This window comes from Scardinius erythrophthalmus (assembly GCF_964197995.2).
Source record: "Scardinius erythrophthalmus genome assembly, chromosome: 4".
NCBI classification, from domain to species: domain Eukaryota; kingdom Metazoa; phylum Chordata; class Actinopteri; order Cypriniformes; family Leuciscidae; genus Scardinius; species Scardinius erythrophthalmus.
Genome location: NC_138224.1, coordinates 12,576,795 through 12,590,366, shown reverse-complemented (window position 1 = coordinate 12,590,366; position 13,572 = coordinate 12,576,795). Strand labels below are relative to the sequence as shown.

General features: G+C 35.4%; 1 protein-coding gene across 1 annotated transcript; it reads left to right on the top strand.

Annotated features, from left to right (window-relative positions):
- Positions 1-7,952: 7,952 nt before the first annotated feature.
- On the top strand, positions 7,953-10,984 carry lum (lumican). Its single transcript, XM_081363715.1, has 3 exons — positions 7,953-8,097; positions 9,022-9,927; positions 10,000-10,984. Exons 2-3 carry the CDS (start codon positions 9,048-9,050, stop codon positions 10,152-10,154), a joined length of 1,035 nt encoding a protein of 344 aa, XP_081219841.1. The 5' UTR covers positions 7,953-8,097; positions 9,022-9,047; the 3' UTR covers positions 10,155-10,984.
- Positions 10,985-13,572: the final 2,588 nt, after the last annotated feature.

Sequence of the window (13,572 nt, the reverse complement as noted above, 5' to 3'; positions counted from 1 at the left end):
GCCTTTGCTCAAGTTCAAACACTAAGCACAAAATTATATATATATTTCAATATCATAGCACTTTTAGGGATCCATTCCAAAGTCAATCCAAGGAACAAAGGTTTCCAGAGCCTTTCATGTGGCTGTTTTACTGTCCAAAGACTTAAAACACAAGTTTTATATGGGGGGGAATTTTTTAGTATGAAAATATTTGTTCATTTTAAATCCTTTTAATTGCGTGGTTTAATTTCCTTTAATTCATCTCAACGTTCTATTTTGAACTGAAATATATTTTTGTTTTCTCTGAATGGCAGCTTTTTAAAATATCAGTTCTTATTGTGTGTCCTCTCAAATACACCACTGCAGGGTTGACCATAAACAGACTTTATGAGAAAAATAGTCACGAGTCTCTCTAAACACAGGGATTAGCTGTTAGGATGTTTGTTAAGAGTAGCCTTTGTGAAGATGAAAAAGATATTAGGCCCATATAATTTCCTGATTGGATAATGACAGCCTCTGGCCAATATATGCTTATGAAATCAGACACTTCAAAGGATGGAATGGAAATGCTGAAAATATCATAAGTGAAGATCATATTTGGCTTAGGTGCATTTTTGATCAACTATGAAGAGCACTATGTAATGGCAAGACACTGAACATTAACAACAGCAAAAAAAAATACAAACATTCAAGTAAGTAAGCCTACTTTAATACTGTTATGCATAGTTTTCAAAACTATATGTTGAGATGCAGCATACAGCAGAGGAACAAAACACACAGGAGTCTGTTTCATTCATCAATTTCATAACAAAGCCACCAGATTCTCTCTCGTTTCTCTCTGGTGCCGCCTTGTGGACTATTTTGTGCTGCACTATTTGAACTCATATGAGCTTTAATAATTAAGCCCCTCCACCACAACTCAATGTTAAAGTGCAATGTGTGTGTGAGAGAGATGGAGAGGACACAGTGTGGGATTGTGTGTGTGTGTGTGTGTGTGTGTGCGTGTGTGTGTGTGTGTGTGTGTGTGTGTGTGTGTGTGTGTGTGTGTGTGTGTGAGAGAGAGAGAGAGAGAGAGAGCTAAGTGTGTGAAAGGTGGTATATTTATTTAACTGTGGCAGTAAAGAGCTAAAATCATCTGACGGCACTGAAGAAGAGTTTTAAAACTAATGCTTTCAGAGAAGATGAGAGCAGAGGAAGCTCACAGAGGAGAATATCATCAGTATCTGTAAATAGCTATTGTAAAAAATAGCTATAATTGTCAGTTGAATATAATATTTATAATACATTTTAAAGTGGCTATCATTTTTATAAATAAAATCCAAATGACACATTTAGTCTTTGTATTGAAGGATTTAATTCACTGAATCCCGACCAGTATATAACCCAGGAGTCATATAACTCTCATCTACACAAACTGACGATATACATTCAGTATACACGGTTTTCTGTTTTATTTATAAACTAATACTTAAACTAAACCTAAATTGAAAACTGAAAATGTATAAAAAAATCTAATTCAAAATATTAATAAATACTTTAATAGTATATATATATATATATATATATATATATATATATATAATAACCCTGATAAAAAGTTGTGAAATATGAAGCTGAAATTGTTTCATAAAAAAAAAAAAAAAAGTATGATCTTAATCAGGCTTAGACTAGTTATTTTCATCAAACTGACAGCACTAAAAAATATGTCATAAGTTATGTTTATAGGGTTGGGAGTCACTCCTGTCACATTTAGAGCTGATGAATCGTGCGTCACATAATGACAGAAGTGACGTCATTCTCAGAATGGGAAACGCTTATACCGTAGTACAGGCCACTGGTGAAGCCTTGTGTCTGTGAGAGCTTTGATGAGCTCTCTGTCTCACATGCCTCCACAACATGCAAGTGTGTGAGCTGTGACATCTTAACTAGCTTGCTGGTATTATATTAAGTGGATATACTGAAGTCTGAACTTACCCTTGCAGCCACCCAGTGGCACATGCACTACCATGTGTGTGAGTGTGAGTGTGTGTGTTTGCCAATGTGAGGCTCAGCGCTGAGTCTGTTTGTGGCAGTACTGAGGTGTCTGAGGTGCATTTGTTCACCCAACACTCGACTATTTGTGTCTAAACTGCGTCTGCCTAAAAAGCCTCTTGCTAATTAAGAGGAGAGAGGTGATAGGAGGGATTTCACAAGGTTAACGTATTGATCTAAAACAGCACCAGCTAAGACATTTGCCCCAAACACCCACCCAGTATGACATAGAGCTAAATTGTATAACTTTAAATTTTAAAAATGAAAAATAATGCGTGCATAGTGTTATATATGAAGAGTTCAGATGCAAAAGCCTCTAAGTGCCATCTGAAATTTTCTTCTAAAATGATCATTTCTATCAAGCTCGTATATTTAAGTTAAGTAATTTCACTTAAATGACAATTAATAGGTAATTTTCATTGCCATTTAAGTGACATTACTGAATTTAAATATACAAGCTTGATAAAAATGATAATTTTAGAAGAAAATTTCAGATGGCACTTAGAGGCTTTTGCATCTGAACTCCTCATATATTCCTAAACCTAACCCTATTAGCATATAACAAACACACACACTTACAATTTTTTTTACAAATGTTACATTATTTAAGTTTTATAACTTAGCTCTACTTCACACTGGGTTCATAATGTTGGCTATGAATTATATATTAATATTTATTAATACATATTTTAATATATTATCTATTTATTCAGACCTTTTCAGCATTTGACAATATTATATTGCATTATTTTTAATGTATTTCAAAGCAAATATACTTACAGCCAAGTTGATTCAAATGTGTTAAAAGTAAAATCAGCAGTATAATTGCCTACATATATTTTTACTAAAACATTGTAATATATTTTTGATTCATGCCTCAAATCAATCAGATTTGAGAGAAACTCACAGCTCGGAATTGATTTGTTTGAAATTGATAGTTTTAACTTCTTAATGGAAATGGATTGAACTTACCACAGTAAATAATGCAGGGTTACTTTGTTTTCCCATTTATTGACTGACAGCTCTCCTGTCCTCATGTTGAGAGAAATCTGAAGTGCGGAGGCGTTGTGTGCGGCTGTGTGAATAGGATGGATATTATAGTTCAAGACTACACTGTAAAAAGATATTGTTGGTTTAACGTAAAAAGTTAGTTACCTGGTTACCTTAAAATTTTGAGTTCGTTGAAATTTGAAAATTTGAGTTAATACAATTAAGGAGATTGGTTTCATTAACATACACTCAAAATATGATGTTATCTGAACCACATTTATTATCTAAGTTGATTTGGCAAAAGATAAAAAGTTGTGATAACAAATCATAAAAATATATTTTTTTTACAGTGTAAATGTGAGCATGCATTTACTCACTTGGACAAAAACAGATTTAATATTCCTCAAAATAAATAAAAATAGTAAAATGCAAACTTAGAATATTACGCAAACTTGCATTAATTGAATGTTAAATTAACAAATATGTATTTAATTTCATTTTATTAACCAATGCAATTACTAATAAGCAAAATGACTTTAGATAAACATCACATTTATGCTAAATTTTTTGTTGTTATTGATGAAGACTTTCTTCCCCCACACTGTAAAAGAGAACAGTTGGATCAACTTAAAAAAATTACTTCAGTTGGTAACACCTAAAGAAATTAAGTTTTCTCAACTTAAATTATCACATTTTATCGTGAAAAATGTGATAATTTAAGTTGAGAAAACTTAATTTCTTTAGGTGTTACCAATTGAAGTATTTTTTTTTTAAGTTGATCCAACTGTTCACTTTTTACAGTGCACGTCTTATTCTTCTGCAATCCAGAATGGCAGCACAACTGGTTTGTTTGAGCTGTGCCCATTACTGATCAGGCGTGAATTTGCATTTCCTTCAGCCTGAGACTTATTCATTTCACTTTTGGTGTGACAGGGCCTTTTACATTTGTCAAAAATAGAACTTTTTTGTTTTGGTTATTAAAACACAAACAAGCAAGCCCAGCCCAGCTGAGAAAAAGTAATGCAAAAGTAACGTAACACATTACTGTCCATAAAAAGTATACATTTAGTTACGCAATTAGTTAATGTAATGCATTACTTTTAGAAGTAATGTTAGCATGATTTCTAAATTTAGCATAATCTCAAAGGGCTTTACTGTTAATAAAACTGGTAAAAATGAAGCTGACTGACTATCACAGTCTTTTACAGGTTGACCAAGGTTTGTGAACTCACTGTTTTGCTACTGTGTTTCAATGTAAACATAAGCCACCCTGCAAAGTTTTACAGTGTTTTCTTTTGTTTTCTTTAGTCAGCTCTCCCTGCGTTTTTGAAACCAATTGAATTGTGTGGCTAAACACAGACATGCATTGAAATGGGAACCATATGAGGTACTCCATTTATTATAATTAAATGAGTATCACGACTTAGTATGACTGGAGCAACCCGATAGCATTAGGATTTTGCCAGTAAAAGTCATTTGTAAATGTCAGATCAGGTAGAAACGACGCCCTTAAACCAGGAAGAGGAGACCCTGTAAAGCTGTTGACAACATCTGAAGAATCAACATTAATTTTGTTAGGTTCGTAATATGTGGTTTAATTTAGTCAGTCTACAACAAGTTTTGTCTGTCTCCAAAGCGTCCGGGCCAGGAAAATCCTGGAAATTAGGAAACTTGACTGGAAGTGTCTGGCGCTGTTAGAAACCAAGCTGAGGTTGTAGACTTTCCTGTGCGTAAACAGAGGGAATATATCCATTAACGTCACTGTAAACTCATGTAGGTGAGATGAAAAGAGGAAATGATACTCAACAGAAATCTTCAAGGAGACAAATCTCTCAGTAAACACTTCAAAGTGGGTCAATGCTGGAGCTGCTCATGGAACTGGAGTCGAGAATCTTTCCAGTGATCTTCAGGATGCTGAGGTTCTCATTTTCCATGTGTCCAGACAGGAAAGACAGAGAGAACACAGCTGGACAACAGAATACTTACTGTATTATACAAAATACTTAACGTCACTGCTCAAGTCGGGCTGGAAATAGTCAGGCTTGGACACTGGCTTTGTGGTCAAATAAATAAATTTGTACCATAAAACTGCCAGCTGTATTTGTCAGAATTTTTCTCCAAAAAAGAAAAATTGTGATAATGTTATTGGTAACTGTATATTTGACAGTTCAATTAATGTCATAAACAACATATAATGTTATAAAAAATACACATACATTTACAAAAGTAACTTTTAAAATTAAAATAAAACCCAAACAAATATGATGGTTCTGGGAATGACCTTGTCCCTACAAATTATGTGGCAATGTTCATACTTCTTTTACTTTCCAAAACACTCCAATTTTTTTGGAGTATTTTACAATAAAACTACATCTGTTGTTGTTTAAATACATTGCATTTCAGGGTTATTATAGTTAACTAAAACGAAAACTTAAAAACAAACAATTAAGATCCAATTCTAACTGAAATAAAATAAAAAAAATAATAAAAAAAAACGTAAAAAAAGTATATAAAATTATAAAAAAATGAGAAAAATCTTCTTTCCAAGGCAACATTTCTAATTTTTGATTTAGTTTAACCTGATGTACATAAATAACTAAAAAACAAAAATAAAAATTTATAAAAACTATAGATATTTTTTTAAACGCATAAAAACAACAAAAACATGCAACAAAATAACTAAAACTTTAAAATGAAAATATAAAAATAAAAACAATTTGAAAGTATGAATATATATATATATATATATATATATATATATATATATATATATATATATATATATTGTATCTCAGCGATATTAAAATAACACTTAAAAGATAATTACCACCAGTTAACTGAGCATTAAATAAATTACCTGCCAAATAACTATGATTATAGGTGTGTGTTTGAAATGGCATTTCAGAATGCGGTAAGCAATATGCTAAGATCGTTAAAAAAGTGCTTCTGTAGCTTTTTTTTTTTTTCATTTTATTAGTAACCCTGCAGATATAGCATTTTTACATGGTTTGAGAGCAATTGCAAGTCTTGCATACCTGCATCAGGTACAGCTGCACAGGTTTGCCTTGACCTGCCCCTACATAACTTCATACACGATGTCCAAACATGAGCTCTTGCCCTGGAGGCCTGACAGATGAGTGGAGCGATGACCTCTAGGGGACATGACAGATGAGGAACGGGTGATAAGGTCACAGCACTGTTGACAGGCATGGGCACTGCAGAGCAATTCAAGACCATTCAACTGCATCTGATCCGTGGCCTAACAGTTAGTGCACATGCTATAACATGCCATTGTGTTAAAGGATGTAACAAGTGTTTCTATTTGACTCTCAATCTCTTGTTTCTATTCTCCCATCATTTTTTATTTGTAGAAAAATTATGACCATTATTATAATTTTATATAATAAATAATAATCTTTTAATTTGTATTTATTTAGTTATTTTAAACGATGGCCATGGGCCATACACGATTAATGTTTTAATTGAATTGAATTGAATTGAATTGAATTTAATTTAATTTAATGTAATTTAATTTAATTATTTAATTTTATTTTATAATTTAATTTAATTTATTTTAATTTATTTTAATTTATTTTATTTTATTTTATTTTATTTTATTTTGAATCAACACACTGAACCCATAATTTATTTTTCTTTTCTTTTTCTTTTAGTAATGATGACCATGGACGCTTACAAAATTATTGCAATTGTGATTTATTCTTTTAACATGTAAATTTATTTGACCTCATTAATTTATATTTTATTTTTGGAATACAAATTCATTGTTACTCATGGCTTTTTTGAATTTCATATTTTTTTAAGTAAAATGATGACCCCCCCCCACACACACACACACACACGCACACACATTTTATTTATTTATTTATTTATTTATTTCCTTTTTTGGGGGGTAATAAAATGGTGACCATGTTGAGATTCTTGTCCTGTATGATTTATTAATTTAATTTTTATAATTATAATATAAAGAATTACAATTCTTTCATTTTATTACATTTTATTTTATTATTTTATTTGACATTTGGAGTGCTGATTTTATCTTGATAAATCTTTTTTGACTTTGCAGTAATCTAAGACAGTACATAATCTCATCTCCTCTGATAAACACAAGGTTTACAGAACCGACCTCTCATCTGGTTTTCTGGATTTACTGCATTCCTAAAAGCCAACGTGTGCTATTAAAGCCAAACTGACCTGCAATCAGCTCCGTCTCTCCTGGATCCCTCATGAGTTCCAGTCCACCGCTGTGTGCGAGCTGCCCATCACAGAGGTCTATGACTACAGCCAGACAGAAGCCGTCTGGCTTTTATGAGGCTTAAGATTAAAAGATGGCACACTGTTTGATGATATATAGTCTACCGGCTGTTAAGAATTGGATACACTCTCCGTTCAGATGCTGAAGATAGACAACACAGTTATGTAAGACTGGTTTGGCCCACTACCTTCTTATTTGGTCAGTTTTTCCAAGTCTTATTTACAGCCTAGTAGTCTAATAGCAGACAGCTGTCATTTCAAGTAGCCAATTTTTTTCTAGGCGATTTTCCAAATAGTTTCGTTAACCTTTGTTTTATTTAAGAATATTTATTTTTTATGAGAAATTCTTAGCATTGGCTATGACGAAACCGGTGGTCGAGGTGTTTGTTGGCTTGTTTGCGACTCACACAATAGTCGAGTTGTTTTTGGGGATTGTTTGGAAAGGATGGGTTGGAAAAGTGTGTGTGTGTGTGTGTGTGTCAGCTATACAGGTATAAATATTTTGCAAACCCTCCCCAGTGAGTCGTTGCTCCCTTCTTTGTCCCATGAAGGACTACATGTCCCAAGCTGCTTTGCTACACCTGGACATTGTTAGAATCCATATGTGCCACGATGAACAACTGCTGACATCTACACACTAGAACCGCCTGACTTCTGTTTTCTATCAATCTTGGGCGACTAAAGTCTGGCTTGAGTGTCTCTCTCTCTTTCTCTCTCTCTCTCTCTCTTGCTGTCTGCTCTCTCCCTCCCTTACTCTTTCTCTCCAGAGTCCTCGGCCCGCACACAACTCTACCTGAAGTCGTGCAAAGAGAGAGAAGCAGGAAGGTAAGGATATCTAGCATCTGAATGCTCATGCTCGCTTTTGATCTGTCTGGATGAGATTATCAGAAATCTGCTTGGCAGATTTTCTGGGGTGGACCGAAACAGTATGAACATATTGCGGATACTCGGCTTGGTAATGTTTGAGATGCTTCCAGTTCTATCAAGTACATTTAGTTAAATCATTATATTAAGTTGTTCTAAATAATTCAATTGGATTATTTAGGAATGCATGAGCTAGTAGAAGAGAATTATTAAGCATGCATGAATTGTTATGTTGTGCTTAAACAGAGAGAGGTTTTGCAGTGCTGGATTTAATTTGGCATTTTCCTGCTACGAATTGTTTTGACACAAATACCGTGTTGCAAAATTCCGTGCGTGACACCTGCTGCAATTTATTCTTCTTTTAACCTTCATCAAATATTCTTTTATTAGCCAATATTATAAAAGTACTCTTGCATTGTTCATTTACAATTCAATTTTAATTCAGCATTGCATGCAAAGACAGAGGAGACATAAGGTGACGTTAATGTAACTTGAGATGAACTTGGATCTGCACATAAGAAATGTGCGTCTAATTTGTGTGGGGAGGAACGGCTGTCTGGGCCTTTTTGCACTCTTGAGGATGAAGTCATCAATTTCCATTAGAAGAATGTCTCTGGTTTTAGTTTATGTCTGAGGTTCACAGTAGAAAGGTCTGTTGCTCTTACATTTTTTTTTTTTTTTACGTAATATTATATAACCAAAGAAACCTTCTCTTCTCTTCTCTTCTCTTCTCTTCTCTTCTCTTCTCTTCTCTTCTCTTCTCTTCTCTTCTCTTCTCTTCTCTCTCTTCTCTTCTCTTCTCTTCTCTTCTCTTCTCTTCTCTTCTCTTCTCTTCTCTTCTCTTCTCTTCTCTTCTCTTCTCTTCTCTTCTCTTCTCTTCTCCAGGTTCGATTCATCTAAGTTGTGCAACCATGTTTGCTCTGGGCTTCTTCTTATTGGCAGGACTGGTATGTCAGAGTCTGGGTCAGTATGAGTACGAAGACGAATACTACATGCCCTACGCACCACTGGAGGGAGCATCAACTGCCAATTGTGCCCAGGAGTGCGAATGTCCCCCCAACTTCCCCACAGCTATGTACTGCAACGAGCGCAACTTGAAGTTCATTCCCATTGTGCCAACTGGAATCAAATACCTCTATCTACAGAACAACTTTATTGAGGAGATCAAGGCTGGCGTGTTCGATAACGTCACCGACCTTCGCTGGCTCGTCCTCGACAACAACAACATCACCAGCGAAAAGATCCAGGCCGGTACCATTGATAAACTGGGCAGCTTGGAGAAGCTCCTCTTCAGTCATAACAAGCTGACCAAACCCCCTAGCCTTCTTACGAAGTCTCTGGATGAGTTGAAGCTGGTTGCCAACCAGCTAAGCTCGTTCCCTGCTACCACCTTGTCTGGGATGGAAAACCTGACCACTCTTCACCTGTCCAAGAACAAGCTGACTACTGAGAGCATCACAGGTGCCTTCAAAAGCCTCAAGTCCCTCGTTCTGCTGGACGTGAGCGAGAACAAGCTCAAGAAACTTCCCTCGGGAGTTCCAGCTTCGCTTTTGATGCTCTACGCCGACAACAACGACATCGACAGCATCCCTGGTGGCTACCTGGCCAAGCTGCCGCTCCTGCAGTATCTGCGCGTCTCCCACAACAAGCTGGTGGACTCTGGAATCCCTGCAGGTGTGTTCAACGTGTCCTCTCTCCTTGAGCTCGACCTGGCTTTCAACAAGCTGAAGACCATTCCAGAGATCAACGAATCGCTCGAGCATCTGTACCTGCAAGCCAACCAGATAAGCAGTAAGTCTTTCTCTGTGTCCGTCTGATCAAGCAACAGATTTTGCATGGTTTTTACTCCATTTCTTTTTTCAGAGTTTGACCTGACGAATATCTGCAAGTTCAGCTCCCCGGTCAACTACTCAAGACTGAGGACCCTGCGCTTGGATGGAAACAACATCACGCACAGCAGTATGCCAGATGACACGGCTAACTGCCTACGCCAGGCCTCAGAGATCATCTTTGAATAGGGTCACATCCCGCCAGTAGTTCATCAAACAAATTAAGGCTATTGCTCTTATTAGACACGCTGACTGACATCTGCACGTCTTTATTCATGATCCTGGCAACCACATCTGGTAACTTGCACGCTGACGACAATATTTACTCTCTAAAATGTTGATGAACACGTTTTTATGAAAAATGGGCAGCAATAGTCTGGAATCTTGAAAATCTTGCACATAAAAAATCAGTCTTGTATGATATTGTACGAAGAGTAGTAGTTGAATTTGACAAGATATTCACATCTAAAGAGAGACATATTTGTGCAAATTGTGAATATCCCAGTGTGCGCTCTATAAGAAGTTGCACTATATGTCATCTAACTGCATCTTAATATTTCCGCATGTTAAACACCTTAATCGCTCAAAATTGTAATCATATTATTAATAAGCCTGCCGGTAAGGAAATTAGATTGTTTAGAGTAAAAGTTATGAAAAATATCTACTTGTATATAAAATGGCTAAATGTGCAGCGATGTTGAAGGCTATCTAGAATTCAACTGAAACACTCAAATGAAATGAAATATTGCTGGACATTGTGTGAATTTGCTGAGGTTTAGCTAACTGTTAACTAAATCGTATGTTTGTTTTTTTATTTAACTGAGGAATTACAGTGCCAAAATGTTGTATTAATAGCAAACTAATAGCAGCTTGAATTTCTGAACACTGCCAACATTTCATATTCTACTGTATCTGCATGCAGTTCATCTTAATTTTGTAACTGTAATTGCTTTTACTTTTATGGTAAACAGCATTGATTCTTTTTGTTGTTGATGTATTCAATACAACATTTCACATCACCACAATGTTAGTCAAATCATTGAACCACAAGATTACAGTAACTTTGACAGACTATTGTAAAAGTTTTATTTGTCCCTCATTTGTTGTTCTATTTTGTTTTTTAAAAAAAATTATAAAGCAGTTTGTTGAATAAACCAGATTTCTTACATATGTGGGGGGATACTGATGGTATCAATCATTATAATGAAGTCACATGTAATAAATATATTAATATTATACACAATATTCAAATAATGTGATACATTTAGCCAAAATATTCTATTGTCAATACTAATAATTGCCACTTCATTTTATCATGGCGAATTCTCTAAAGGAAATCTTCAGTAAATATTATAAATCTTCGTAAAATCATTAATCTTATGATTCATAAACATAAGGGCATCCATCTTGATTTGTCTAACTAAAATTAGGCTTGATTCTAGCCTCTACACAAAATAGCTTCCTTTATGCATAGGCAAGCTACTCGATATTTTATTATTTTTAACTTGATTGCTGATCTTCTAGCTTGACTCTTCTGGTATGGAAAGAAACTTCCAACGCTATCTCACGACCAATTCGTACGAATTCGTACGAATGATAAAAAGTTGGCTAATTCGTACGACCTCACTCGTACGAATTTGTACGATTTGTCTAAACCCACGTGATGGGTAGGTTTAGGGGCGGGGTCAGGGGTAGGTCATTCGTATGAATTCATACGAATTGGCCAATTCGTAAAATATGTACGATTTTGCAAAAAACGTACTAATTCGTACGAGTCAGGTCGTATGAATTCGTACGAATAAGCCACCTTGTAGAATTTGTACGTTTTCCCGTGAGATCGGGCTCAAACTTCTGGTATGAATCTGTCCTCCATCCTCATCCCACTTAGCCAGACTCATGAATGGACAAAGTTCTACTACAAAGTTCAATATCGTCATGATAACAGAGCTATTTCCTGTAGGAAACATGTTCTCTAGATGTCTCTAGCTGAAGTATAGGCTGTGAATATAAATATAGTGATTGTAAGATGAAAAGGCTCTGGTAGAAGCTTGAATAGGGTGTTATTTTTGTGGCATATCCGCTGAAAGTAAACATTTAAGTTAATACTGCTTTCGAAATCATTCTATTAAGGGCTTTAGTAAGGATTATTGAAGTAGTTTTAAGATATATGTAATATTTGTGTCCATAAATCCCAGACTATTATCAAATTACCAAAAATGTCAGAGTATGTATACTGAATTTGATGGCAAACTTGATGAATTATGCTGGTGTGTAACATAAATACTACATGGCCAACTACATCTGCTAATGCCATGTTGACATTATCCTTTGATTCACTGACCTGTGATGAAGGCCTACTAGCAAAAACCACAAAAACAATTTACTTGGGCGTAAAACAAGTACAATTTAGCCCTGCGGAAAAAAATTCTTGGTACTTATAACACTTTTATTTGAAAAGAGCAGCTCAGTTTGCTGTTCTACACCAGTTCAACATTAGGCCATGTGTAGTTGGGATGTTCGCATATTCAGATAGAGGGCCAGTATTTGAGTTAGTTGTAAACATTCATTCCCTTCCTCAGCTCAGGACATACCTTGGATGAATCATAAAATAGCCCAACATTTGGTCCATTCTTTCCCTTTACCTCTTCCAACCATCTGCTGATTCTGCTCCCATCTGTCTATCAATCCTGAAACACACGTTCATGACAGGCACTTCAAAAGTTACAACATATATTTAAGTCTGAGCTAGCACTAAAAATGAGTGTTTTGCTTTAAAAACAGTAGAATTGCAGGCAGACAACCCAGCATTCCAGAGGAATGGAGGGTCTGGGGTGACCATCTGATTGTTATACAGAGAGTCATTGTGGGAGTTCTTTTGTCCATGTGTTAGAAACAGATGATGGATAGGCAGTTCTGGCTTTTCATTTGAAATATCTTTGCCACTTTATAGCAGCCTGAGCATTTAAGTTCACCACAAGCTGATTTTGCAGGACCAACCACAAAAAACCTTTTGATTGCTTTGGTTTTTCCAGATTTTGATGATGAAATGCAGTTTTGGAGTATCCTCACCCTCAGTCTTGCGAAAACCCAAATGATTTTTCCCGTGGAACATAAAAAGAGTTCATTTGCACGAATGAATCGTTCACAATAGGATAAATGACATGCATTTAGAAAATTATGGTGATTTTACATGCTGATTGAAATGTCTTGTTTTATGTTAAATTCCATAACCTAACAGTGCATTGCTAGCATATGTTGCTGTGTCATATGTTTTGTGCGAGTGTTCTTGTCAGCTCAGCAATTGATGTCTTGCTAAAACCACCGCCTGTTATTCAGATTCTACTAAACACTGGAGAGACTTTGTGGGGGGAAGAGACCATTGTGATGTTTCTTAGCTTGTCCTCCTACAGCTGATTTCTTGAGAGAGAGGACACAAGAGTTTCTTGTTGTTTAGAGTATGATTGTTGACTGAATGACTGTCATGCTGTGTGAGAACACAAACACAAAAAAGCTTACAAAGTAAACACAGGTTCCCTGAAGGGATGAAATCGGTTTATTTGCTACATGTGATATAATTGTCAGAGAGTTATAAACTTGTTTTATGTTG

Bases quoted from the DNA above. Each gene is read 5' to 3' on its own strand.
- lum (XM_081363715.1), top strand. From the start codon at position 9,048: ATGTTTGCTCTGGGCTTCTTCTTATTGGCAGGACTGGTATGTCAGAGT. The intron at 9,928-9,999 runs GTAAGTCTTTCT...TTCTTTTTTCAG, and splicing joins GCAAGCCAACCAGATAAGCA to AGTTTGACCTGACGAATATC.